Source organism: Bubalus kerabau, chromosome 4, assembly GCF_029407905.1.
Source record: "Bubalus kerabau isolate K-KA32 ecotype Philippines breed swamp buffalo chromosome 4, PCC_UOA_SB_1v2, whole genome shotgun sequence".
In the NCBI taxonomy this organism is placed as follows: domain Eukaryota; kingdom Metazoa; phylum Chordata; class Mammalia; order Artiodactyla; family Bovidae; genus Bubalus; species Bubalus kerabau.
Window position 1 is genome coordinate 41604176 of NC_073627.1, and position 26877 is coordinate 41631052.

The 26877-nt window shown below is 53.6% G+C and overlaps 3 protein-coding genes across 5 annotated transcripts in view; all 3 read left to right on the forward strand.

Moving 5' to 3' along the window:
* The window catches only part of PRPF8 (pre-mRNA processing factor 8), a 32368-nt gene extending 21773 nt beyond the window's left edge, over positions 1-10595 (forward strand). The window contains exons 25-43 of the mRNA XM_055576957.1: positions 1605-1852; positions 1942-2121; positions 2323-2458; positions 2541-2710; positions 3048-3177; positions 3292-3438; positions 3638-3798; positions 4099-4290; positions 4939-5176; positions 5313-5441; positions 6314-6427; positions 6512-6685; positions 6933-7126; positions 7918-8157; positions 8256-8397; positions 9378-9518; positions 9643-9782; positions 9885-10087; positions 10261-10595. Of these exons, the coding sequence (XP_055432932.1) occupies positions 1605-1852; positions 1942-2121; positions 2323-2458; positions 2541-2710; positions 3048-3177; positions 3292-3438; positions 3638-3798; positions 4099-4290; positions 4939-5176; positions 5313-5441; positions 6314-6427; positions 6512-6685; positions 6933-7126; positions 7918-8157; positions 8256-8397; positions 9378-9518; positions 9643-9782; positions 9885-10087; positions 10261-10415 (3234 nt within the window). The 3' untranslated portion in view covers positions 10416-10595. The remainder of the gene's footprint in view (positions 1-1604; positions 1853-1941; positions 2122-2322; positions 2459-2540; positions 2711-3047; positions 3178-3291; positions 3439-3637; positions 3799-4098; positions 4291-4938; positions 5177-5312; positions 5442-6313; positions 6428-6511; positions 6686-6932; positions 7127-7917; positions 8158-8255; positions 8398-9377; positions 9519-9642; positions 9783-9884; positions 10088-10260) is intronic.
* Positions 10596-11112: 517 nt separating this feature from the next.
* RILP (Rab interacting lysosomal protein) lies at positions 11113-15150 on the forward strand. Its single transcript, XM_055576967.1, has 8 exons — positions 11113-11590; positions 11665-11758; positions 11847-11953; positions 12042-12287; positions 12543-12688; positions 13073-13195; positions 13840-13929; positions 14180-15150. The coding sequence occupies exons 1-8, from the start codon at positions 11363-11365 to the stop codon at positions 14322-14324; spliced, it is 1179 nt and encodes a 392-aa protein (XP_055432942.1). The 5' UTR covers positions 11113-11362; the 3' UTR covers positions 14325-15150.
* Positions 15151-15208: 58 nt separating this feature from the next.
* On the forward strand, positions 15209-26489 carry SCARF1 (scavenger receptor class F member 1). 3 transcript variants are annotated; one of them, XM_055576959.1, is made up of 11 exons: positions 15209-15684; positions 15923-15984; positions 16248-16349; positions 17175-17700; positions 19924-20142; positions 20548-20676; positions 21547-21650; positions 22270-22390; positions 23668-23792; positions 23879-24025; positions 24666-26489. In XM_055576959.1, exons 1-11 carry the CDS (start codon positions 15209-15211, stop codon positions 25520-25522), a joined length of 2868 nt encoding a protein of 955 aa, XP_055432934.1. In that variant the 3' UTR covers positions 25523-26489. The 3 variants fall into 3 exon arrangements, with proteins under 3 accessions (XP_055432934.1, XP_055432935.1, XP_055432933.1); XM_055576960.1 differs by having other exon boundaries at positions 23916-24025; positions 24666-25238; XM_055576958.1 differs by having other exon boundaries at positions 15290-15984.
* The last annotated feature ends 388 nt before the right edge of the window (positions 26490-26877 follow it).

The window sequence follows — 26877 nt, forward strand, 5'->3', positions numbered from 1 at the left end:
TTGTTCTGTTTCTTTTTGGCTGTGCTGGGTCTTCGTTGCTGTGTAGGCTTTCTTTAGTTGCAGCAGCCAGGGCTCCTCTTTAGTTGAGGTGGGTGAGTCTCTCAGTGCAGTGTCTTTTCTTGTGGAGCACAGGCTCTAGGGCGTGTGGGCTTCAGGAGTTGCATCGTGCAGGCTCAGGAGTCGCGGCTCCTGGGTCTTAGCTGTGGCACACAGCAGATGTGTTGCGTCATGCGGCTCTTCCGTGTGGACGTATCATGTCCTGTGGGCTCTGGAGCGTGCGGCCTCAGTAGTTGCAGTGCTGGGACTTAGTTGCTCCACAGCATGTGGGATCTTAGTTCCCCAATCAAACCCACATCTGCAGTGTTGCTAGGTGAATTCTTAGCCACTGGACCCGACCAGGGAAGTCCCTCTTATTTTCTGTCTGTATGGATTTGTTTATTCTGGATGTGTAATATAAGCGGATCATGGATATGACCTTTTTCATCTGGCTTCTTTCACTTAGCATGTTTTCAAGGTTTATTCATGTTGTAGCATGTATGGCAATGGCACCAGTACTCTTGCCTGGAAAATCCCATGGACGGAGGAGCCTGGTAGGCTGCAGTCCATGGGGTCACGAAGAGTCAGACACGACTGAGTGACTTCACTTTCACTTTTCACTTTCACGCGTTGGAGAAGGAAATGGCAACCCACTCCAGTGTTGTTGCCTGGAGAATCCCAGGGACAGGGGAGCCTGGTAGGCTGCCGTCTATGGGGTTGCACAGAGTCGGACACGACTGAAGCGACTTAGCAGCAGCAGCATGTATGAGTATTTCAGTCCTTTTCATGGATAAATAATACTTCGTTATATGGCTGTACCACATTTTGTCAGTAGATGGACATTTGGGGATTTTCTGTTTTCTGGCTATTATGAATAATGCTTTTATGAACAATCTGTGTACACATTTGTAATGTGACTTTTTAATGTATTTATTTAGGCTGTGCTGGGTCTTCAGTGGTGTGCATGGTCTTTCTCTAGTTGGAGCAGGCAAGGGCTACTCTCTGGTTGTGTGTGGGCTTCTCTTGTTGCGGAGCTTGGGCCCTAGAGCTCAGCCTCAGGAGTTGTGGCACGTGGACATAGTTGCCCTGTGGTGTGGAATCTTCCTGGGCCAGAGAGCAAACCCTTGTGCCCTGCATTGGCAGGCGGATTCTTAACCACTGGACCACCAGGGAAGTCCATGTACACATTTTTGTGTGGACATAAGTTTTTATTTCTCTTGGGTGTATACCTGGATTATTGAGTCATACAGTTACTCTGTTTAACCTTTTGAGGAACTGCCAGGCTGTTTCAGTGTGGCTATACTATTTTAAATTACCATTAGCAGTATATGGTAATTGTATTTTCTCCACATCCTTGCTAATACTTGTCACTCACTCATCGCCATTCCAATGTGTGTTAAGTATATCTCATAGTGATTTTGATTTATACACACTTCCCAAATGACATTGAGCTCAGCTCTTTATTGAGAACTAGAGAGAATTTAGCCAATTGTATCTAGTGATTCCCAGCCACAGTCGTCTCCCTGCAAGGACTTATTCATAATTTACTTTCTTCTCACTGTCTTCAGATTGTGAATAAATGGAACACAGCTCTTATTGGCCTTATGACATACTTTCGAGAGGCTGTGGTAAACACCCAGGAGCTCCTGGACTTGCTGGTGAAGTGTGAGAACAAGATCCAGACACGAATCAAGATTGGCCTCAACTCCAAGATGCCGAGTCGATTCCCCCCTGTCGTTTTCTACACCCCTAAGGAGTTGGGTGGACTTGGCATGCTCTCAATGGGCCATGTGCTCATTCCCCAGTCTGATCTCAGGTAGGACTTTGCTAAGAATCTTGCTAGACCCTGAGGAAAAGGGGATGTTTCTTTATTTTTAGCCTAATCTTGGTTGTGCCCCCGAACAGGTGGTCCAAGCAGACAGATGTAGGTATCACACACTTCCGTTCAGGAATGAGCCATGAAGAAGACCAGCTGATTCCCAATTTGTATCGCTACATACAGCCATGGGAGAGTGAGTTCATTGATTCTCAGCGGGTCTGGGCTGAGTATGCACTCAAGAGACAAGAGGCCATTGCTCAGAACAGGTGGGCATCCACAAGGGTGTAGCAGTTCTGTCGGAGGAGGAGGGGTGACCTTTGAGCCCTGCCTAGAGGTCAGGGCAGAGCATGCCGTATTTTGTGGAGTCAAGAAAGTAGGTTCTATATCTGACCATATTTATCCTTGGCTAGGGAGGAATGCTGAACTTTTCATATATGTATTTAAGTTTGATCTTTTTTCCTTGGCAGACGACTGACCCTAGAAGATCTAGAAGATTCATGGGATCGTGGCATTCCTCGAATCAACACTCTGTTCCAGAAGGACAGGCACACACTGGCTTATGATAAGGGCTGGCGTGTTCGAACTGACTTTAAGCAGTACCAGGTACTGGAGGGGACTGTGGCTGTTCTGGGAACCGGGGGCAGTGGGCTCCTGGAAGCTTGACTGGACCTGCCTTGCCTTCTAGGTTTTGAAGCAGAATCCTTTCTGGTGGACACACCAGCGGCATGATGGGAAGCTCTGGAACCTGAACAACTACCGTACCGACATGATCCAGGCCCTGGGCGGTGTGGAAGGCATTCTGGAACACACCCTCTTCAAGGGCACTTACTTCCCTACCTGGGAGGGGCTTTTCTGGTGAGGATTCTATTCTCTTCTTACAGTTGCTAGTCAGTTTTTATTCATTGATTTATTTTTTGGCGGTGCCGCAGGGCTTGCAGGATCTTGGTTCTCTGATCAGTGATCAAACCTGCACCCCCTGCATTGGATCTGTGGAGTCTTAACCACTGGACCACCAGGGAAATCCCTGTTCTCTCTACAGTGATCTCTCACATGTCACAGCTCTCTTGAATTCATCCCTTGTGTGCCTTTGTCTGCTACTGCGGAGTTTCCCAGACAGCCACCCCAGGAGGTCAGCAGTATTCTGGTGGGGGATGGCAGGACATCACTTTACCTGATCTCTTCTGTTTCCCAGGGAGAAAGCCAGTGGTTTTGAGGAGTCCATGAAGTGGAAGAAGCTCACCAATGCCCAGCGATCAGGATTGAACCAGATTCCCAATCGTAGGTTCACCCTCTGGTGGTCCCCAACCATCAACCGAGCCAACGTGAGTGTGATTGGTAGATATGGGAATGGGAAGCTAAAAGCAAGGGTTTCTCCCTCCTTAATGATTCCTGAAACCAGAGTCTCTCAGTTTCTACTCTCCTCTTCCTCCCATCAGGTGTACGTGGGCTTTCAGGTGCAGCTGGACCTGACTGGTATCTTCATGCACGGCAAGATCCCCACGCTGAAGATCTCTCTCATCCAGATCTTCCGAGCTCACTTGTGGCAGAAGATCCACGAGAGCATCGTTATGGACTTGTGTCAGGTGCGCCTGAATGAGGGGGAAGGATGCCACGGAAAGTCCAGTCTGCTTGCTCTCTCTTTTGGGTGTGGAAATCCACCCTCGGAGCTCTGAGGATGAGACTTCTGTTGTGGTCCCAGCTGCCCCATTATCTTCAGTCTGTCAGCCCCCATGCCAAGTGGGCTTCCATAATCAGTCATAACCTTTCCACCTTCGCCTCCAGGTGTTTGATCAGGAACTGGATGCACTGGAGATCGAGACAGTTCAGAAGGAGACAATCCACCCCCGAAAGTCCTATAAGATGAATTCTTCCTGTGCAGATATCCTGCTGTTTGCATCCTATAAGTGGAATGTCTCCCGGCCCTCATTGCTGGCCGACTCTAAGTAAGTGCCTTCTGACAGGGCCCTGAGCATCTGGGAACCTTCATTTTACTGTTTTAGCAGCACTACTTTTGAAATTGTCCCTGGCTGCCTTTCTGTATAATTAGAAGCCCATGCTACCCCCTGATTCTGTCAACACCTTCAGCCAGGTCTGCTGATTGGTGCATCTTGCTGATCTAGAATAGGAGAGGGGTTGGTTTTAAGATGTAGACAGAGCGATTGAGAGTTCTTGGTGTTCTGGGGATATTGGTTGTACCAGTGTCTTCCTGGAAGCCTAGACTCCTGACCCCTCTCCACTTTCAGGGATGTGATGGATAGCACCACCACTCAGAAGTATTGGATTGATATACAGTTGCGCTGGGGGGACTACGATTCCCATGACATTGAGCGTTATGCCCGGGCCAAGTTCTTGGACTACACCACAGACAACATGAGTATCTACCCTTCGCCCACTGGTGTGCTCATTGCTATTGACCTGGCATATAACCTGCATAGGTAAGTTGAGGCTCAAAAGCATGTGTTTTTCCTCAGCCCCATACTTTGTTTTAATTTTTAAGAATTATTTATTTTTAGCTGATGGATAACTGCTTTACAACATTGTGTTAGTTTCTGCCATTCATCAACATGAATTGGTCATAGGTGTATCATATGGCCCCTCCCTCTTGAACATCTCTCCCACCCCATTAATTTTTATTTTATATTGAATTATAGTTGATTTACAGTGTTGTGTTAATGTCAGGTGCAGAGCAAAGTGACTTAGTTATACCTATAGCAATTTTTCTTCAGATTCAGATTCCATATAGGTTATTACACAGTCTTGAGTTATCTGTGCTATACAGTAGGTCCCTGTTATTTATCTGTTTTATATACAGTAGTGTATACATGTTATTATCAGCCTCCTAATTCGTCCCTCCCCCCACCCCATACTTCGGTATGCATGTGCTTTTTGGTTTGCCCAGGTGAGGCTGAGGTTTGCTGGTTTGCTCATCTGGGTCACTGACTCTTCCTCGCCTCTGTGTACATGAGCAGACACTTTCATCTCAGCCTGGCGAACAGTCTTTTCTTCCTCTGTAGTTGCATTTTGCCTTGTTCCTGGGACTTCTAGTCTGGTCTTAATCTTTCTTGCCTCTTTCCCCTTCACAGTGCCTATGGAAACTGGTTCCCTGGCAGCAAGCCTCTCATACAGCAGGCCATGGCCAAGATCATGAAGGCAAACCCTGCCTTGTATGTGTTACGTGAACGGATCCGTAAGGGGCTGCAGCTCTATTCTTCTGAGCCCACTGAGCCCTATCTGTCCTCGCAGAACTACGGTGAGCTCTTCTCCAACCAGATTATCTGGTTTGTGGATGACACCAATGTCTACAGAGTGACTATCCATAAGGTGAGAGTTAGACGCGTGTGAGGGTGTGGGACTTTGTATGTGCCTATGGGAGGGTGACTGGACAAGTGTGTGCGTACTGGAAGGAAGGCAGGCTGATTGTGTCTAGACTGTGCTAACTGATGTAATCATTCTTTAGACCTTTGAAGGGAACTTGACCACCAAGCCCATCAATGGGGCCATCTTCATCTTCAACCCACGCACAGGGCAGCTGTTTCTCAAGATAATTCACACATCTGTGTGGGCTGGACAGAAGCGTTTGGGACAGGTGAGCCTGTTAAAGGGTAGAGAGGCTGTAGAACCTTGCTGCCTCTTATTCTTTGGTATTGGGTGGATGTGTGAGATAGAATCTCCGTATTTCTCTCTTTCCAAGTTTGAGGGTATCTCATTTACACTTTTCCCCCTGAATTACTTAACTTGGGAAGTGTTCTTCTTGTAAGAAGTCCAAGAATAATTGAGGTCCATCATCACCTACTAACTGGGCTCTCTGCTTCATGAATCTTGTGTCTCTAACCTATCTTGAAGAGGGCTATGAAAAATCATCTTTCTAAAGGGAGCAGACACTCTTAAAATGTCGGTTTCTCCAAATCTCTTCTCTACCTCAAAGCCTTTGGTAACCCCTTACATCTTGCTGAGTTAACGCTTTGGTTTTCTAGGTACTTCATATCTAGGTAGGCTGTCATTTGTCTAGCCACAGTTTCTCATCCTCTGTAGCATGTGCCCTCTGGCAGTCAGTCCAGGATCCTGGTATCCCAAACCCTGGTGAACATCTCCGCCTCTGTGGCTTTGCTAGCATGAACTCTTCTCTTAGCTCTGTTAATCACTGTCTTACTCATTCCTCAAGACTTCTTTCTTTGTGCAACATTTTGTGACCTTTAGCCTTAATTTCTTTTGTCCCTGACATAGTGTGTGTATAATCAAGCACTAGCTTGTGTGAGTTTTGTCTGGCCAGCTAGGTTGAAACATCCTTTGGGGCAAGACAATTGGATGTTTTTTCTATAGCTCTTGAGTACTTAACAGTTAGTAGCATACAGTAGAAACATAGGGTAAGGATAAGTGTTTCAAGACTGGGATGTTCTGTTTTATCTGAGCTGGGAGGGCAGAGACTCAGTTTCCCTGTCCTCCTCTCTTGTTTATCAGTTGGCTAAATGGAAGACAGCTGAGGAGGTGGCTGCCCTGATCCGATCTCTGCCCGTGGAGGAGCAGCCCAAGCAGATCATTGTCACTAGGAAAGGCATGCTGGATCCACTGGAGGTGAGAAGTGGTGAATGAGGTAGAAGGAAAGAGGGCTGAGACCTGCTGACTCTGTTTCTAAACTTGGACTTGATCTCGTCTCAGGTGCACTTGCTGGACTTCCCCAATATTGTGATTAAAGGATCAGAGCTCCAGCTCCCCTTCCAGGCTTGCCTCAAGGTGGAGAAGTTTGGGGATCTCATCCTTAAAGCCACTGAGCCGCAGATGGTTCTCTTTAACCTCTACGACGACTGGCTCAAGACTATCTCATCTTACACGGTATGAAACCACCTTGCTGGGAGCGTCACTCTGAGAAGAGTGGGTTTGGGGTCACAAGAAAGTCCTGTGCCTTAGCTTTCTCACAGGCCTCTTGGGGGCTTATTTTCACCTCATCCACCTGTGGATGGGCCAGTGCCCCGCCTGTGGTGAGGGGTACCCCTTAGGGGTGAGTTTCCGAAGGGGTGGGCTGGAGGAGAGGGAAGAGCGTCCAGTTGCTAACCTCTCGTGCCGCCACACCTCTCCCCAGGCCTTCTCCCGCCTCATCCTGATCCTGCGCGCCCTGCACGTAAACAACGACCGCGCGAAGGTGATCCTGAAGCCAGACAAGACCACGATCACAGAGCCGCACCACATCTGGCCCACTCTGACTGACGAGGAGTGGATCAAGGTGGAGGTGCAGCTCAAGGACCTTATCTTGGCTGACTACGGCAAGAAAAACAAGTGAGCAGGGGTGGGGGCTACAGAGGAGAGCTGCAGGGGGTGAAACAGGCGGCTCAGTATCTGGTTTCTGGGATTTTCGAAACATGTTAAGCCAAGACGATTCTCAAGAAATTGTCGTGGAGATGCCTATAGGCAGTGTCTTCTGATGGTACAGGAAGTGTCCATGTCTCAGGGCTCAAGCTGACTCTTGGGCACTGTTCCTCAGCAGAGGCATTGTTGCCATTTTGAGCAGGGTGTTTCTTTACTGTCCATGCAGTCCAGGGAGCTCTCACATCCCAGACCCCTCAGTACGACTGCTCATCTCACACACACGCACACGAAGTTCTCACATCCCAGACCCCACAGTAGCACAGCTAATAAAACACACACACACTTTCCTTTTTTCTCTTTCCCTGTCATTTTTGCAACCAAAAATGTCCATAGATTTCCAGACACTGGTAAGGGTGACTGACGTGTCAACTCTGATTGAGAACTTGTTTCAGGATTTTCGTTTTTGAAAGTTTTTCCAGTTTCAGGGCACTTTTTGTTGAGGTAGAGTGGGAGGTGTGGTTGCTAAATCTGGTTTGAGCATGGTCAAAAGGTGTACAGGCACGGGGTCAGCCTGGGATGTGACAAATCTGATCCATATTAGTGTATTTCCACTTCACACTTGCCGTATAAGCATCACTTAGGATTGTCAGGGGTCAGGGTACACATGGGCTCTGTTTCTCACCCAGTTAACATGCTTGCAGTTAGGACATAAGTGACCAAGGGAAGGGATCATGGTGGTGTGACTCACACTGTCCCCACAGTGTGAATGTGGCATCGCTGACACAGTCAGAAATTCGGGACATCATCCTGGGGATGGAGATCTCAGCACCATCGCAGCAGCGGCAGCAGATCGCTGAGATTGAGAAGCAGACCAAGGAACAGTCGCAGCTGACTGCAACCCAGACTCGCACTGTCAACAAGCATGGTGACGAAATAATCACCTCCACCACCAGCAACTACGAGACCCAGACTTTCTCCTCTAAGACTGAATGGAGGGTCAGGTAGTGCACGGGGCAAGACGGGTGGGGTTGGGAAGGCCTGCTGGTGCCGCGTGAGGTGCTTGAGTTGAGAAATGCCAACATTCCCTGCCTGTGTTTAGGGCCATCTCTGCCGCCAACTTGCACCTAAGGACCAATCACATCTATGTTTCATCTGATGACATCAAGGAGACTGGATACACCTATATCCTTCCCAAGAACGTGCTTAAGAAGTTTATCTGCATATCTGACCTTCGGGCCCAAGTGAGTATGTTTGTCCAACTAGGCCACAGTGTGTACTAAGCATTTATGATCCTAAAACTCACCTGAGACTTCCTGGAACTGGAGGTGATGGTTTTGAAATTCATGGATGAGTAAAGTATATGTAAGGATAGCCAAAACAGGGAAGAATGTTTTGGCCCCCACCAGATACCAAAGCATTATTAAAGCTATGGTAATTGAGAGGAGAATGTGTGATTGGCCTAGAAGTTATTGGAAAGAAGTATCATATAGTCAGATTCATGTGTATACAATACATCAGTTGTATCACTTGAGGATTCCACTTCATCTGTGGGATTAAGTGTGTTTTATGATATTGAAATAATCATCAAAGGAAGACTTGATTCCTACTTTGTAGCACTTACAGAAGTAAAATCCAGGTGGAATAAAAATCTGGATGTAAAATACTAAACTCTAGTAGAGTATTAGAAGAAAATATTTATTGTCTTAGTGATGGAATAATCTTAAATAAGATACATAACAGAAAACCATCATCAAAATGATTAACTTGTGTGTGACAAAGAATACCACAAAAGACAAAAACAGGAAGAAATAAAAGATAACTAAAAGATTGGGCAAAGAGTTTGAAGGTAGTTTTGAGGCGAAACCGAAGGTGGAAAAAGTGCTGCGGAGTGCTGGGTTTAAAGATGTGTACAGCTTGTTGAATGCCTGAGCTGTGTGCTTGTGTGCTCATTTATGGATACTGTACTTAAATTACTTAAATAATCAACTGGGAAATGTGTGAGCACCCATTCCTGTGTGAGCCGATTCCTGGACCCCACTCAAGATTCTGATGTGATTAAATCTGAGATGAGGTCCATGTTTAACATTTTGAATAAGCACCCCCAGGCTTTTTTGATGGAGGAGATTCTGGCCACATTTTGGGGAACTCTGACCTTGTTCCTGGAGAAGGGAATTCAGCTGGTACTAAGAATCTCTTTGGTTCCTGACCCCCTTGTCTCCAGATTGCAGGATACCTGTATGGGGTGAGCCCACCAGATAACCCCCAGGTGAAGGAGATCCGCTGCATCGTGATGGTACCACAGTGGGGCACTCACCAGACTGTGCACCTGCCTGGCCAGCTGCCCCAGCACGAGTACCTCAAGGTTAGTGGAGGAAGTGGGAGAGCTGCGGCCTCCTGCTCTCGGGGGGGTGGAGGGAAGGCAGAGGTTTTACTCTAATGGGTGGGATTCCTGGGCCCTAAAGAGCTTTCCACTGCTCTTCCTATAGGAGATGGAACCCTTAGGTTGGATCCACACTCAGCCCAACGAGTCTCCCCAGCTGTCACCCCAGGATGTCACCACCCATGCCAAGATCATGGCTGACAACCCATCTTGGGATGGCGAGAAGACCATTATCATCACCTGCAGGTGGGCTTGCACCCCCTTTGGAGGAAGGGTGATGGGAGGCTTTGCGGGCCAGGACCCAGAATGGTGGCCTGAGCTCTGACTCTGTCCTCATTCCTCTTCCAGCTTCACACCAGGCTCCTGCACCCTGACAGCCTACAAGCTGACCCCCAGTGGCTATGAATGGGGCCGCCAGAACACAGACAAGGGCAACAACCCCAAAGGCTACCTACCCTCGCACTACGAGAGGGTCCAGATGCTACTGTCGGATCGCTTCCTTGGCTTCTTTATGGTCCCTGCCCAGTCCTCGTGGAACTACAACTTCATGGGTATGTGGGGCAGGGTGTGGGCTGGGGGCAGGGGTGCACAGGAAAGTGGGGATGAGGTTAGGCCACCAGCCTTAGAACTTGGGCCCAGATTCTGGTTTAGAGATGGCCCAGGGACCCAGGCTGGGTGAGGCAGGTGGACCTTGTCAACGTTGGCCTCTTCCTTCTACTCCAAGGTGTCCGGCATGATCCCAACATGAAGTACGAGCTGCAGCTGGCAAACCCCAAAGAGTTCTACCACGAGGTGCACCGGCCCTCCCACTTCCTCAACTTCGCTCTCCTGCAGGAGGGTGAGGTCTACTCTGCGGACCGAGAGGACCTCTATGCGTAGTCGTCTCCTCACCTCTTGCTCCAGCCTTCTGGTCAAGGCTAGAGCCTGTGGCCCCACAGACAAGCTGGTGACATTCAGCAGCTTGGCCCCTTTTTCCTCTCTTCTGTGCTTGTGATATTCTTGACCCCTGGTGACTTGTAATTGTGAAAAAGTATAATAATAAATTTTGTATAAATAGGAGGTTTTGAAGTTTTTTTTCCCCTGAGCTCAGATTCTGGGTGGAGGGATGGCAGAGGCTGGACGTGTTCACAGCAAGCTGCTGGACTGAACCTCGAGGCCCCCTGTTCGGAGCTGTGGGGATAAATGTCCTCTAAGCTCAGCAAGCTGAAGGAAAGTTGGGCTTTCACACCCCTGCTGCTATGACCACATTTGCCAGTTTCCCCCCAAATACTTGTAAACCCTCACCGCTTTTCAGCATCTCTTGGAGCAGTCACTATTTTATAGAGTGTAGAAGCTCCCGGCTTGTTCTCTGTAGCTGCCGAGCCCAGCTTAGCCCCTTAAGCTTTGTGTCACTCTCAGCCTGTCCTGGAAATAGGCACACGGCTGGACAGTTGGCTGCCACTGGCTGAGGTCAGTGACAGCCCGCCTACCTCTCACCTCTTGGCTGGAGAGTTGGCAGCCAAGTCAGGCCCCATGACTCTAGACACAGGGGTGGAGCCTGGTGTGGACACTGGGGAGGGCTTGACAAAAGTGACCACTTACAGCCCTGGGCCTCAGCTCCTGGACTCCTGGCCGGAAGGTCCTACTTCCTGTGACCTTGGGGGCTTTAACAGGACAGGGTCCAGTGCCCTGAGACTCTTCCAGCCTTTTCCCTGAATCGCTCCTCCCTTGTCACTTCTACCCCGCCCTCTACTGTCCTAAGCCGCTTCCTGGGCCGGGACTGATTGGCTTTTTCCTGCCTCAGTTGGGGGAGGAGGGTGTCGCAGCCCTGGTCGCCTTCGGGGGACATGGAGCCCAGAAGGGCGGTGCCTGGGGCGCATGGCTGCGGGCCTCGGGTGGCCGCGGGATCGGGGACGGCCGCGGAGCTCGTGTACCACCTAGCGGGGGCCCTGGGCGCTGAGCTGCAGGAGCTGGCGCGCCGCTTCGGGCCGGAGGCCGCAGCCGGACTCGTGCCACTGGTGGTGCAGGCGCTGGAGCTCCTGGAAAAGGCGGCCGTGGGGCCCGCCCCGGACTCGGTAAGTCACGGCGCCCTTCCCCAGCCGCCCGCCTGGGCCAGCGGGGGCTGACCTTAACAGCGCGGCCTCCCCAGCTGCAGGTATCCGCGCAGCAGGCGGAACTCGAGCTGCGGCGGCTGCGAGAGGAGAACGAGCGCCTCCGCAGAGAGCTGCGCTCTGGACCACAGGGTGAGTGCGGGCCTGCGGAGCTCCGTGGTCGGGGCGGCTCAGGGCTCCCCCTCTCGCGGGCCCGCCGCTGAGAACGCCCCTTCCTCAGAGGAGCGCGCTCTGCTGCGGCAGCTCAAGGAGGTGACCGACCGCCAGCGGGACGAACTCCGGGCGTACAACCGCGACCTGCTGCAGCGCAGCCAGGAGACCGAGGCGGTGAGGGCGGGGCGGGGCGACGTGAGGGGGGCGGGGCCCTGCAGGCCCTTAGGCGCCCCGCCCACCAGCCCCTTGGCTCCGCCCACAGTTGCAGGAGCAGCTGCAGCGCCTCCTGCTGGTGAATGCGGAGTTGCGGCAGAAATTGGCCGCGGTACAAACCCAGCTACGCGCCGCGCGGGACCGCGAGAGCGAACGAGAGCAGCGGCGCGCAGCGGCCGTGGAGCCGCCTCCAGAGCCGGTGCAGGGCCAGGCCGCGGGCCCCGGGTGCGAACAGAGGCGGGAGTCCGAGCGGGCGGCCGCGGGCACAAGAGCCCCGGGGACCCCCGAGGACCCGGTGAGTGCCCAATGAGGGACCGGTCCGGCTCTCGGTGGGCACTCGGGAAAGTTTTGCTGTGCTGCGTAGCAGGGCCAACAGGCTAGCTAGAAGGTGGTTACGAGTGTGCGCCCCCAGCCGGCCTCTGCCCCTACTCTCAGCCAGAGCCCCGGCCTGGCACCCATGGTAGCGCCCTGGCCTCCCAAGGCTCCCTGCCAGTCCTCTCACGTCCCTGCCCAACCGAGACACCCCCTGACCAAGCCTGTCCTTCCACAGGCAGATGCCCCGCTGCCGCCAGGGCTCCCCGCCAAGGCAGGGCAGTGCGGCTTCAGTCGAGAGGAGGTTCAGCAGATCCTTCAGGAGCGGAATGAGCTCAAAGCCAACGTGTTCCTGCTGAAGGAGGAGCTGGCCTACTTCCAGCGGTGAGGGCGTTGGGCAGGGCCTGGAGGCTCTGGGGCGCCAGGCGCACCTGTTCCCTGGCCTCGGTTCACCCGCCTCATTCTTTGAGTGGTTGATACGTCCACGGTGTCGTGTGCCAGGCACCATGCTGGGCACTGGAGGACGTGAGTCACATAGTCCCTGCCCTCCTGGATCTTCTTCCACACGGGGGAGGGCCAGTGCTGAGGGTCAGCAGCAGCGGCTGTCAGGGAAGTACTCCCAGGAGGGGTGACACCTAAGCTCAGGGGCAGAGGAGTTAGCAAGGCAGAGTGTTCCCAAAAGGGGGAACAACATGCACAGGTACTTGGGTCGAGACCTGTTCTTGGCATCCCCACTGCTTTGTCTCTGCCCTTCCTCCTCCTCCGTAGGGAGCTGCTCACAGACCACCGGGTCCCTGGGCTCCTGCTCGAAGCCATGAAGGTAGCTGTCAAAAAGCAGCGGAAGAAGATCAAGGCCAAAATGTTAGGGACTCCAGAGGAAGCAGAGAGCAGGTAAGTCCTGGCCTCCATTCCCACTGAGCCTAGTCACCTTCTGAACCCATTGCCTCAGACTGTGCTTGTCACCTAGCTTAGCCACCTCTGGAACCTACTAACCTGGCCTGGTCACCCCACCCCACCCCCCAAGCCTGCCGTGCTGAACCCGCCGGCTTCTCACTGGATCACAGCTGCTCCCACCTGCCCTGCTTGCTGCACATCCTGACTCTGCTTCTCCACAGTCGGTTTTCGGTTTCTTTGGTTTCTTGTCTTGGCTGCGTCTGTTTGTTCTCAGGCAGGTAAAGGTAAGGCCGTAGCTGCAGGCCTGTCCACGGCCTGCTATGTATCTGGCTAGAAAAGAAAAGCCTCAAGATGTCCTCTGTCTCCCCAGATTTTCCTTCTCTCCAGCTTTCTTTTTTTAACTTTTTATTTTATATTGGCGTATCGTGGATTAACAGTGTTGTGTGACAGTTTCAGGTGTACAGCAAAGTGATTCAGTTTCCTTCACTCCAGCTTTGGGGGCCCCAAAGTCGCTCTGTCCTCCCCTTCCTGCTCCTGGGGGCTGCACAGAAGGCTGAACATAGCAGACTCCCCTTGGCCCTCAGGGCCTTGATAAAGGACCCTCACATCTTCTCTTCTCTCTTCGCTCTTCTCTGCCTCAGTGACGATGAGGATGGCTCATGGCTCCTGCTCTCCAGCGATAAGGAAGACCATTCTGAACCCCCAGCCCCTGAGTCCAGAATACAGAGTTTGTATGTTGACGAAGGGACGGATGAATGTGGTGGGGGTGGAGGGTGGAGGGGCCCATCTTCCCTCCTGCTGCCCCAAGCGAGTAGCATGCCCATCCCCTCCTGCTCCTCTGGTGGCCCCTTTACCGCCCCCTGCCTCATGCTGCCCTTTCTTGCTCTGGGTCCCCTTTTTACAGCACCCCCTGCTGCCCTCAGCCCCTGTCCTTGACCTCCCTGGCAGCCAGGCTCAAAACACCTCTTGGTCTCCCCCCAGCTTTGGCCAGTGGTATCGGGGTGAAGCAGAGGCCCCTGGGACTGAGACCAGCAGTGTGGCTCCCAGCCAGCTACAGGGAGGAGAGGAGACCCCGCAGCCACCCCACCTGGAGCCGGTGGGCAGCCCGACAGCCCCCAACTCCTGACGGGTCCTGCTGTGCTCTCAATGAACATCTTTGTCTGGAGTCTCAGCTGCCCCAGAGGCCTGACTTTGGAGTCTGTCTGTGGTTGGATGTGTGACCTCAAAGGACCAGGCTCCCTCCTTCCCTGCCCTCCTCCCTGGCTCTTCTCTAATCCTGGTCTGGGTCTGATGGGAGCTCAGCCTACTTTCTTTCCTATCAGTTCGGTTCAGTAGCTCAGTGGTGACTGACTCTTTGCAACCCCATGGACTGCAGCACACCAGGCCTCCCTGTCCATCCCAGAGTTTACTCAAACTCATGTCCATTGAGTCGGTGATGCCATCCAACCATCTCATCCTCTCTTGTCCCCTTCTCCTCCTGCCTTCAATCTTTAGCAGCATTAGGGTCTTTTCCGATGAGTCAGTTCTTCCCATCAGGTGGTCAAATTATTGGAGTTTCAGCTTCAGCATCAGTCCTTCCAATGAATATTCAGGACTGATTTCCCTTAGGATGGACTGGTTGGATCTCCTTGCAGTCCAAGGGACTCTCACGAGTCTTCTCCAACACCACAGTTCAAAAGCATCAATTCTTTATTTTCCAACTCTCACATCCATATATGACTACTGGAAAAACCATAGCTTTGACTAGATGGACCTTTGTTGGCAAAGTAATGTCTCTGCTTTTTAATATGCTGTCCTTCCTATACCTCTGTGCCAAGCCTTGGGGGCCAGATAGAAGTGCTGCTTCTCTGAGTTTCAGTTTCCCCATCTGTGAAACGGAGAGCTGACTGCCCTCCTCCCAGGTGTTTGTACAGATGGCCTAAGCTGTTGGAATAAAGCAACTGCCCATGATAGCCAGAAACGGCTCCACGTCTGTCTGCCAGTGATCCGCCCCTGCCCAGCTCTGCCAGGATGGCCCCTTGGTTGTCACTGGTGGGGGGGGGCCTTCTCCCCTCTCCGACTTTCCTTGGGGAATGTGATCTAATGGATTCCCATGGCTCACCCGCTCGCCTGTCCTGGGATCCGGGACTTACAGCCTCATCTTCCTGCCCCCTCCGGATTCAGACCAGCCCAGAAGCCTCTACTCAGCCCTCACCATTGGCCTTCCCTTTCCTTTCACTATTGGTGTCTGCGTCTCAGCGCCTGCCCACTGTCTCAGGGAGGTGCCTCATGGCAGCCCGCCCCTCTAGCCTGGTTTCCTCAGGAAAAGCCTGGGGAGGAAGCAGGAAGGGGGTTGGGCGCTGTGGGGGCCAGACTGACCCAAGCCCTCCGGCTGCACTGGCCGCCATGGGGCCGGGGCTGCTGTTCCCTCTGTTGCTGCTCGAGGCTCTGGGGGCCCCGGGGTCTGAGCTGGATGCCGGGGGGCGGCACGTCTGCAAGGCCAGCAGGTGGGTCTTGTGGGAGTCTGATGAGGCGGGGAGAGGACATGAAGAAAGAGGGGCTAAAGCGGGAGGGGCTCGGGGACAGCCTGGAAGGCGGTGGGATGGCTAGGGACAGAGCGGAAAGGGTTTGTGGACGTGGGGCTGTGACCCTTGGCCAGCCCTACCAGATGGGGCTGAGGCCAGAGACAGTGATCCATCTGCAGGGCCAGGCTGCCCCCCCGGCTGACCCCTCTCTGCCCCACAGCCCCTCTGCTGAGCTCCAGTGCTGCCCAGGCTGGAGGCAGAAAGATCAAGAATGCACCATCCGTGAGTAGCCAGGATGGTCCCACCCACCCCACCCCACCCACCACTGGAGGAGAAAGGAGGACAGAGCCCAGTGACCCTTCCTATCCACCCTGGGGTCTGTTTGCCCTCCTGAGCCCTTGTGCCAGGGTCCCTCCTGTGACCCAACCCCCCGCCCCCGAGGAAACAGCCCTTGAGGGAGGCAGGGGCGGCGGGAGCCATTGAGAGGGACAGTGTGTCCCCTGGCCGCACCCCTGTCCTTCCAACCTGGGTGGGGTGTTTTTCAGCCATCTGTGAGGGGCTGGATGCCTGCCGGGAAGACGAGGTATGTGTGAAACCAGGCCTCTGTCGGTGCAAACCTGGATTCTTCGGAGCCCAATGCAACTCCCGTGAGTCCTGAGTGTCTCCTGAAGGATAAAGGCGCCGGACAGGACCAGGGGAGAGGGGAGGTGAAGCAGGTAGCAAAGTAATCTTACAAGAGCAGGGCCAGAGTCCCTCCAAGCTTTGCTGAGGAAACTGAGGTCCGGAGACAGGAAGTGACGCACTCCCGGGGATGCCCTGAGTCATCTGGTTTCTACGCCATCCTCAAAGTCCTCCCACAGGTTCAGTTCTGGGCTGTTCATCTTCCCTTTCAACTTCCTGAAAGATGCCGGAGATCCCGGTCAACTGCAAAATGAATGTGCTCTCAGTCTCATACACCTTATGCCAGTCTGGAGGGTGACTGGAGTGTCCACCTTCTCTGGCACAAAGGGGGACTTGGCAAAGTGGTTGGTGGGCAGTTTAGCCAGAGGGTAGCCAGCCGCCATGAGTCGGGGTTGAGAGGAGACGCTGAGGGTGCATGGCGACCCCAAGGGCAGCCTCCAGGCCTGGATAGACACAGTTTGGGGTGGGGGGAACCCAAAGAGAGGGAGGAGGGGCCCAAATGCAGGCCCACCCACTTCGTGTGGCTCTGGACCGCCCTGGCCCCTTTCCCACTCTTAAGTGTGTTCAGGAATGTGGAAGTGGGAGGCTGGGCCAGTGCTAAGGAGCCTTATGGTTCAGAGTCGGGGGTGGGGGGTAGGGGGGGTGGGCAGGAAGTGAGCTGTGCCCCAGGGGAACAGGCTGTCCTGGGCTCTTGGAGGGTCCCTCCTGGCACACAAGGGGGCGCGCGGCGAGCATCCGTGCCCAGCCCCGAGCCCGCTGACCCTCTTCCGTCCCCCCTTGCCCTGTCGCAGGCTGCCCGGGCCAGTACTGGGGCCCCGACTGCAGGGAGGTCTGCACCTGCCACCCGCACGGCCAGTGCGAACCGGCCACCGGCGTGTGCCACTGCCAACCTGACCGCTGGGGCGACCGCTGCGAGTTTCCGTGCGCCTGCGGTCCCCACGGCCGCTGCAACCCCGAGACCGGCGCGTGCCGCTGCGAGCCCGGCTGGTGGTCGCCCACGTGCCGCCGCCCGTGCCAGTGCAACCCCGCGGCGGCGCGGTGCGATCAGGCCACCGGCTCCTGCCTGTGCGAGCCAGGCTGGTGGGGCCGCCGCTGCAGCTTCCGCTGCGCCTGCCACGGCTCGCCGTGCGCGCAGGAGTCGGGCCGCTGCGCCTGCCGGCCGGGCTGGTGGGGACCCGAGTGCCGGCAGCCGTGCGAGTGCGTGCGCGGCCGCTGCAGCGCCGTCTCCGGCCAGTGCTCCTGCCCGCCCGGCTTCCATGGCGTGCGCTGCGAGCTGCCCTGCTCCGCCGGCCAGTACGGGCTCCGGTGCCGCGACAGGTGAGCCAGGGTGAGAAGGGAGGGAGGAGGGCGTGTGAAGGAGCAGGAGAGAATGAGAGGGGAGGCCGGGGCGCTGGGAGAAGGTTGCGCAGAAACAGACAAGGGTGGGGTGAAAGAGGGCAAAGAGACCCTCGGTGCCCCTAAGTCCAGCCTCGCCCACCACTTTCATCTGTTTCAGTCAGTCAGTTCAGTCGCTCAGTCGTGTCCGACTCTTTGTGACCCCATGAATCGCAGCACGCCAGGCCTCCCTGTCCATCACCATCTCTGGAGTTCACTCAAACTTTAGTTCATCGAGTCGGTGATGCCATCCAGCCATCTCATCCTCTGTCGTCCCCTTTTCCTCCTGCCCCCAATCCCTCCCAGCATCAGAGTCTTTTCCAATGAGTCAACTCTTCGCATGAGGTGGCCAAAGTACTGGAGTTTCAGTTTTAGCATCATTCCTTCCAAAGAACACCCAGGGCTGATCTCCTTTAGAATGGACTGGTTGGATCTCCTTGCAGTCCAAGGGACTCTCAAGAGTCTTCTCCAACACCACAGTTCAAAAGCATCAATTCTTCGGCACCCAGCTTTCTTCACAGTCCAATTCTCACATCCGTACATGACCACTGGAAAAACCATAACCTTGACTAGACGGACCTTTGTTGGCAAAGTAATGTCCCTGCTTTTCAATGTGCTATCTAGGTAGGTTCATCTGGTTACTGTTAAACAAAATACTCCTAGCAAGCCGTAGAAACAGGACAAAAGAAACACAACAAATCGCGTGGCAAAAGGACTATTGCAGGGTCTCTCTGCCTCTCAGGGTCTTTCAAACTTTGACCAGGTCCACCCACTTTAAGAAACGTTTTACATTCCATCATATATGTATTCAGTTCAATTCAGTCTCTCAGTTGTGTCCGACTCTTTGCAACCCCATGGACTGTAGCAGGCCAGGCCTCCCTGTACATCACCAGTTCCCAGAGCTTGCTCAAACTCATGTCCATGGAGTCGGTGATGACATCCAACCATCTCATCCACTGTCATCCCCTTCTTCTCCTTCCTTCAATCTTCCCCAGCATCAGGGTCTTTTCCAATGAGTCAGTTCTTTGCATCAGGTGGCCCAAGGCTTGGAGCTTCAGCTTCAGCCTCAGTCTTTCCAGTGAATATTCAGGACTGATTTCCTTTAGGATTGAGGGTCTCTCAAGAGTCTTCTCCAACACCACAATTCAGAAGTATCAATTCTTCGGTTCTCAGCTTTCTTTATGGTCCATTTATTTGTTTATTTATACATATGATATACATATATATCATACATGTATATGATGGGCAATATATTAACTGAAGTAAAAAAATTAGGCTGACAACACACACACACACATGCATATATATACACCCAAATGTTTTCTGTTCTCCCTTTTTAAATTCTGGTCAGGATCTGTTAAATTGATTTTATGAACTCCCCTTCTCCCACTAACGAGTCTGATCCAAGCGCATGATCCTAGATAATTAAGTCTCTGGAGGGAGAAAGTTCAAATAAGGATGAAGGCAATATTAAGATAAGCCTTAGTGGAAAAGTTGTTAAAAGAGTAGATCCTAAGAGTTCTCGTCACAAGGGAAAAAAAAAAAACAACTTTATTTTTTGGTATCCATATGAGATGATGGGTGTTAACTAGACTTTTCATGGTAATCATTTCACACTATATATATGAGGTCATTATGCTGCACACTTTGAATTCATAATAGTGCTGTATGTCAATGATAACCCAGTAAACCTTAAAAAAATCTAAAGATAAAATGCTAGTGGTGAAAACATGCACTTGATGCCTTTTTATAAAGCACAAAATGGGAAAGGAGCTAAACTAGTGAGGCCTGTTCATGCCAGACCTCTGAGGTGGCAAGGGTGGAAGGGAGGAAGGGGAAGGGGGAGGAAGGAAACCCTGGGCAGAAGGGAGGCAGAGGTTGGGGTGGTAACTTGGTTTCCCTGGCTGGGCTGGGAACTCCTGGGGACCCTGGGATCCAGGGAAGGATGGGGCTCAGAATGGGGGGGTGGTTAGGAAAGGGCTGGAATCCTACTAGAGCCTCAGAGATAGTCTGTCCAGCCTCTTTGTTGTACAACATGGGGAAACTGAGGCTCAGACCTGCCTGAATGGCCCTGCTGGAACCAAGATGCTCTCTAGACCCTGGAGGCCTGGGTGGGTGCCACATCCGTCCGCCTCCCAGGGCTCCCTGGACTCCTTCTCTTCCCAGCTGTGGCCACTGCAAGCAGAATAAGCCGTGCTCTGCAGACACAGGCAGCTGTGAGGCCTGCGAGCCGGGCTGGAACGGGACCCAGTGCCACCAGCCCTGCCCTCCTGGCACCTTTGGCGAGAACTGTAGCCAGCAGTGCCCCCACTGCCGGCTTGGAGAGGCCTGTCAGCCAGACACCGGCCACTGTCAGCGCTGTGAGCCTGGCTGGCGGGGGCCCAGGTGAGGGGCCAGCTGCTCAGGGTGGGGTATACCTTCCTTCTAGATGCTTGCCCCAGCTGCTCCCTCTTGGAAAGCTGCCCCCTCTTCCAAGCATATAGTCACACAACCCCATGGGGCCCACCTCTGGGTGAAAACTAAGGCAGGAAACATGGGTGATGATGGGGCCCTGGGCAGGCCCCCCACTACTCAGGCTTCCCACCCTTATCTTCCTCCAGGGATCTGTAGTCTGTCACCTATTGGGTCTGACCTCAGATAAAAGGCCCTGCTTGCACCTGAGCTTCACTGCTGAATACATAGACGCTTGGGTCTCTGAATCTAGAAGTATTGGGGGAAGATGGGTGGGGCCGTGGAGGGGGGGAGGTCAGGCTGGCCTTGCTCTCCATTCTGAGTCTCCCCTCACCTCAGGTGCGAAGACCCCTGCCTGACTGGCACCTTTGGGGAGGGTTGCGGCTCTACCTGCCCCACCTGTGTCCAGGGGGCCTGTGATGCTGTGACAGGGGAGTGTGTCTGCAACGCTGGCTACTGGGGGCCCAGGTGAGGACTGGGAGGAGGAGGGGCCTAGGTCAGGCCTATGTGCAGTCTGCTCCCTAAACTTCCCTGCCTGGGCTTCTCCACCGCCCACCCAGCATACTCATAACTAGGAAGGTATTCCTCTGGTTGTGGGGCCTGCATCTTCCAAAGGAGGCTCAGTAGTAGAAGCAGAACCAGCTCAGTCGTGTCCAACTCTGTGTGACCCCATGGACTGTATGTAGCCTGCCAGACCCCTCTGTCCATGGGATTTCCCAGGCAAGAACACTAGAGCGGGTTGCCATTTCTGTCTCCAAGGGATCTTCCCAACCCAGGGATCTCTGGCACCTCCTGCCTTGGCAGCAGATTCTTTGCCACTGAGCCACCTGGGGATGTCAGTGTCGCCAATGTCAGGTTCTCCCACCTGTGGGACAGAAGAGAGTATTAACTGGCAGAGATTTCATTTTACAGAGGAGAGGACCCAGGCCCAGAGAGTTAGGGCGGGGCTGGGCCTTGCCCAGAGCTCCAAACTCGAGGAAGTCTGGATTCCACTGGCATCCTGCTTATTTCAAAGATAGCGCCAAGTGGACATGGAATGAAGATCATGAGAGGTGGACCCTGCCTGAGGCTTGCACCCTGGGGGGCCTGGCGGCCAGGGGGCAGTTCGTGGATGGTCTCTCTGGAAGATGGGCTTAGGGGCTAAGGGATTCTAGTAAACACTGCCAGGGGTGGGGTGATTAGAATGTGGCTCAGAGGTCAGAGGAGTCTGGCTGGGCATCCTTCAGGGGAAGTCTGTGTGGCAGGGGGTGGGGAGCAGTGCCCAGAAATCTACCTTCCCCTGCCAACCTCTATGCCTTCTCAGCCAGCCTCCCGCTTATCTCCCCTGTCCCCCCAAAGCTGCAATACTTCGTGTCCATCTGGCTTCCATGGAAACAACTGCTCTGTTCCCTGCGAATGTCCAGAGGGAAACTGCGACCCTGTCTCTGGGGCCTGCCAGCTGGGTAAGCTGGAACAAAGAGTACAGGGTGAAGTAGCTGGGGGAAAGGTGGCCTTTTTTTTTTTTCGGCTGTACTGTGTGATATGTGGGATCTTAGTTCCCTGACCAGGGATCAAACCCACGCCCCATGCAGTGGAAGCTCGGAGTCTTAACCACTGGTCTGCCAGGGAAGTCATGAAAGAATGGCCCTTGACACAGGTTCTGGGACTTCCTTACTTGCTAGAAAGGCTAAGCCCACTTCAGATATGCTCTCTCTACCTGAAATCTGTATGGGTGCTTTGGAGCTCCCCAAAGACAGGATAGAGCCTTGGTCCCCTGAGAAAACAGGCTAGCACACAGGAAATGGGTACACAGGGCTGGACACTGGGGTGTTTCATCAGGCCTGAGAATTGGGGCAAAAGTTTGTGGAACAGGCCTTGGACCATCAGGAAGGGACAGACCAGCAGGGAGGCTGCCTGGAGGAGGGGGCCTCCAAGCTGAGCTAAGTCTACATCTCTCAGAAGAGGGGGAGGGCCCCACAGGTGGGAGATTCTGGGGAGAAGGCAATGCAGAGCTAGAGAGGAGACATGATGTGCGGGAGACAAGAAGGTCCCGAATACGTGTCCGTCCCCCGCCCTCCCTAGGATCACATAGTCAGGACACCGCCCTCATCGCGGGCATCCTTGTTCCTCTGCTGCTGCTGCTCCTGGCCACCGCCTGCTGTGCCTGCTGCTGCTGGGCTGCCCGGCTGGACCCCAAGGACAGGTGAACTCGGGCCCCTGTGTTCCCGACCCCACAGCTCAGGCCATGGGTGAAAGCAAGGTGGTATCTATGGTTTCCTTTCTGGGATGGAGATAGGCTGACCTTGTCACACATGTAGGTCAGAGGTAATGAGGTAGCTGGCCATGGCCGTGGCCTGGAGACACCAGGTCAGCCACCTGCCCTCCTCAGATGCTTCCAGGGGTGTGGGGTGTGGGGGAGCAGGCACCAGGCTGGCAGAAGGCAGAAGCAGCAGGATAGCTCTGGGCGGGGAGGCAAAGAGATGTGAAGGGAGAGTGCCGTGAAAGCCTGTGCAAGGGTTCAGCAGAGAGCGTGGTTTTCCGAGAAAAGGAGAGGCGAGGAAGGATTGAAGCTGGGGGGCTGCTGCGGGGAACACTCTTCGCACAAGAGCTTTGTTCCTTTCTGAAACCTCTTCGTACTTCTTGGCCCCTTGGAAGCTCAGAGCAGTGTGGACGGAGGTTTTGAGCAAGGCACTTGGGGGTAGGGGATTTGCCTTCTTAATTCCCAGGAGGACACAGACCCAAGGTGACCCTGCTAGTCACTGGCCTGCATGAAGCCCGTGCCGTTTTCTGGACTCTGTTTTGTCTGGTGTGCCATTAGTTCACTCACTACCCCTCGAGCATGTCCCTCTTGTCTGTGGGGGCATCATCAGAGCAGCAGGCCTAGAAGGCCCTACCCTGGGGACCTAGTTCTCAGGGAAAAGGAGAAGCCCCTCACTCAGGAACCAGGATGCGTGCACAGTCTGTCTGAGGAATGGCAATGAGTGAAGCAGTCGCTTCCAGCTTGGGGGTGGGGACAAGGGTGGGCTTCCCGGAGGTGGTGTCACTTCCAGAAAGATCAGTGAGCTGGGGCTCAGTGAGGATGATAATCACACAGAGCTGCATTTGGGGGCAGCCCTCTGTGTAGCTGGTGCTATACTGGGTCCTGAAAAAAAGCTCTGATAGGAGTTGTTGTCCCCATTTTACAGATGAGGAAGTTGAGGCCCAGAGAGGCTAAATCAGAGCCAGATTGGCCACCTTGTGACTCTGGAGCCATGCTGCCCTCTGTGTCAGGCCTGGATCTCGGGGTCAATATTTTATATATATATATATATCTCTCTCTCTCTCCAGATCTCAGTTCGGATTTTACTCTGTAGTCACAGAGAGTAACTGAGGTAGACATGGTCACTTTGTCACTTGAGCCGTGGAGTGAGAATGGTCCTGGCCCTTTTCTCCTGCCCTAGTCAGGGCTCTCCCACACTGACCACTCTCCCTTGCCCTCAGGCCAGTGAGAGATGGAACCGCCATGTCCAGGATGAAGCTGCAGGTCTGGGGGGCCCTGACCTCCAGCCTGGGCTCTGCGCTGCCCTGTGGTTCCCTGAGCAGCCACAAGCTTCCCTGGGTGACAGGTAAGTGGGTGCTGAAGGTCAAGGGTTGCCAAGGGACAAGGTGTCCCCTCGGGTGCTGCACTTGACCTGGAGCCCCTCCCCCGCAGTCTCGCACCACGACCCGGAGATCCCCTTCAACCACAGCTTCATCGAGCCGCCCTCCGCTGGCTGGGCTTCGGATGACTCCTTCTCTTCGGATTCCGAGTCTGGAGAAGAGGACGAGGGTCCTGCCTATTGCGTGCCACCCCAAGAAGGTAGCCCCCAAACAGCCCCCTGCCCCTGAGCCAGCCTGCTCATCACACCCTCTTCTTTATTCCTTCAGCAGACGTGTAGCAGGCGCCCACTCTGCGCATCACGGTTCTTGGCGGTGGGATGCAGTCGAGAACAAGAGAGATGCCTGCCCTGCCCAAGCATATAGTCTACGAGACAGTGGGTGGTAGGACAGAGTGATACATGCTTTCACGAGGGCCATGCGAGTAGATGCTCGTAATCCAGCATGTCAGGGGTGACAGGGGTCAGAGACGATGTCTCGGAGTTGAATCTGGCAGAATCAGTAGGAGTTAGCCCAGGGACAGGGAGAAATGGCAGTGACATTTCAGGAAGAGGGAACAGTGTACACAAAAGGCAGTAAGTAAGAAGGACATGGCCACGTGGCACTGAGAGAGTTTTAGCGTGGTTGGAGTGTGATATTATCACAAAGCTGGGGAGAACAGTGAGAATAGAGGGTAGCGGTGGTAGCCTCTGCCTGAATAGCCCTTTCCCCTGGCTCTCTGCATCCTCACCCTCTCCCTTGCTCCATTTTGGGGGCCTCCCAAAAGATGCTGAGCTGGGTAAGTAAGATGGATTTGGGAGCCCAGCCCAGCTTCAATCAAGCACTTCTGTCTCCTCTGCCAGGGATGGTCCCTGCGGCCCCAGCGGAATCCTCAGAGGCCAGCCTGGCTGGAGGTCCCTTCCCTCCCCCTGAGGATGCCTCCACGCCATTTGCCATCCCGCGCACTTCCAGCCTCGCTAGGGCCAAGCGGCCATCAGTCTCCTTTGCTGAAGGCACCAAGTTCGCACCACAGAGTCGCCGAGGCTCCGGGGAGCTCTCCAGCCCGCTCCGAAAGCCCAAGAGGCTCTCCCGGGGGACCCAGCCAGGTCCTGAAAGCCAGGAGACTGAGAATTCCACAGGCCCACAAGTGGAAACAGATGGGGCCCCTCCTGGTACTGCCAGCCCCAGGGATTCAGCTGTTGGTCGCCGCCGGCTCCCACTTGGTGGCCGGACAGTGGCTGAGCGTGTGGAAGCCATCGAGGGCAGCGTCCAGGAAAGCTCAGGCTCTGTCACCACGATCTACATGTTGGCAGGGACACCCCGGGGACCTGAGGGCCCCGTCCGGTCTGTCCTCCGCCGTTTTGGTAGCTTCCAGAAAGGCCAGGCAGAACCCAAGGTCAAGAGTGCCATCCCCAAGCCTCCACGTCGGGCCCTGAGTCGGAACAAGGACAGCCCCAGGCTGGACTCTGGCTCTGCCAATCAGAGCCCCAGCTCAGCCATGAAGGAGGAGCTGACTGGGGCCTTGGAGTCTTCAGGGACTGGGTCAGAGGAAGGGGCCAGGAGCCTGGGGGACAGCATCAAGAGCTCAGAGGGTGGCCAGGAGCTGGCCCCTGAGGATGGCCCCCTAGTACAGGATCCCCAGAAGGTGGCTGACAAGGAAGGGCAGGAGGAGCCCCAGTATGAAAATGTCATACCCATCTCTGGGCCACCGGAACCCTGAGGATCTTAAATTTCATGAGTGGGAAGATGGTGGATGGGGCTTAGGCCTCAGATTGCCCCTATCAGATTGTTTTGTGCTGGGAAAAGATCCCAGGGCCAGAAAGACATGCCCCCTTGCGCTTTCACTGGGAAATGTCAGTGCTGAAGGCCAGCTGGCTCTGGGTCCTAGCCGAGCTCTGGGAGTGGGTCTGGAAGGCCTGGGCAGAGACCCCACTGAATGGGGTCAGGAAGGGGGAAGAGATGACTGCAGGGACTTTTTCTCTGTTGTCCTGGGCTCTGTTTAGCCCCAGTCTCTTCTTTCCTTCATTTGCAAAACATTTTCCTGAAATGGGATACAACCAAACTGTTGGATGATAAAAGATTAAAGAGAGATTCCTTATGAAAGGTTCCTAAACAGCCAACTAAATCAGGTTGTGTAAGAATATGGGAGCTTGTTCATGCTATCCTGTTACATGTAAATCATGTTTCCTTTTTACAAATTTCATTCCTTTTGGCCTCAGAATACATGTTTAGAATTCTTCCATTTTGTGTTTATTTTGTGACTGTTTTATAGACTTAAAAAAAAGATGTGAGGGGGACTTCCCTGGTGGTCCAGTGGTTCAGCCTTGCCATGCAGGGGACTTGGGTTCCATTCCTGGTCAGAGACCTATAAGATCCCACATGCTGCAGAGCAACAAAGCCCATGGACCGCAACTGGAGAGCCAGAATGCAGCAACTACTGAAGCCTGCCCACTCTGGATTCCATGTGCTGCCACTAAGACCCGACATAACCGAATAAATAAATATTTTTTAAAGAAATACAAAAGATGGATGTGCGTAAAAAACATTTGAGAGGAAGGCATCACATGGCATTTTTCTCTGGGAGATGAGAGTGCGGCAGATATTTTCTTAAATTTACACATAATTTCCAAATTTCCTACATTCTTTTTTACTTCTCTCACTAGGTTGAATTTTTTAAATTATAACAAGCAATGTTGTTTGTTAAAAATAACAAGTACTGGGCTTCCCTAGTGGCTCAGTGGTAAAGAATCTGCCTGCAAAGGCAGGAGACACGAGTTCAGTCACTGATCTGGGAAGTGCCACATGCTGCAGAGCAACATGTGCCACAACTCCTGAAGCCCACGTGCCCTAGAGCCTGTGCTCCCCAACACGAGAAGCGCGCACAGCACCTAGAGAGAAGCCTCTGCTCACCACCACTAGAGAAAAGCCTGTGCAGCAATGAAGATCTGGCACAGCCAAAGATAAATAAAAGTTTAAAAATAAAAGGTACTAACATTATAGACATGTCTAGAGTAAAAATCAGATTTCCCTTCTCCTCAAGGGATTCTGTGGGATGAGGGAGGGGCCAGACTTAAT

Coding starts and splice junctions, on each gene's coding strand:
- SCARF1 (XM_055576958.1), top strand. CDS start 15,291: ATGGCTCACCCGCTCGCCTGTCCTGGGATCCGGGACTTACAGCCTCAT. Junction 15,985..16,247: donor AGATCAAGAATGCACCATCC/GTGAGTAGCCAG, acceptor GGTGTTTTTCAG/CCATCTGTGAGGGGCTGGAT. Junction 24,026..24,665: donor TTGCGTGCCACCCCAAGAAG/GTAGCCCCCAAA, acceptor CTCCTCTGCCAG/GGATGGTCCCTGCGGCCCCA.
- RILP (XM_055576967.1), top strand. CDS start 11,363: ATGGAGCCCAGAAGGGCGGTGCCTGGGGCGCATGGCTGCGGGCCTCGG. Junction 11,759..11,846: donor GCTGCGCTCTGGACCACAGG/GTGAGTGCGGGC, acceptor CCCCTTCCTCAG/AGGAGCGCGCTCTGCTGCGG. Junction 13,930..14,179: donor GAGTCCAGAATACAGAGTTT/GTATGTTGACGA, acceptor GTCTCCCCCCAG/CTTTGGCCAGTGGTATCGGG.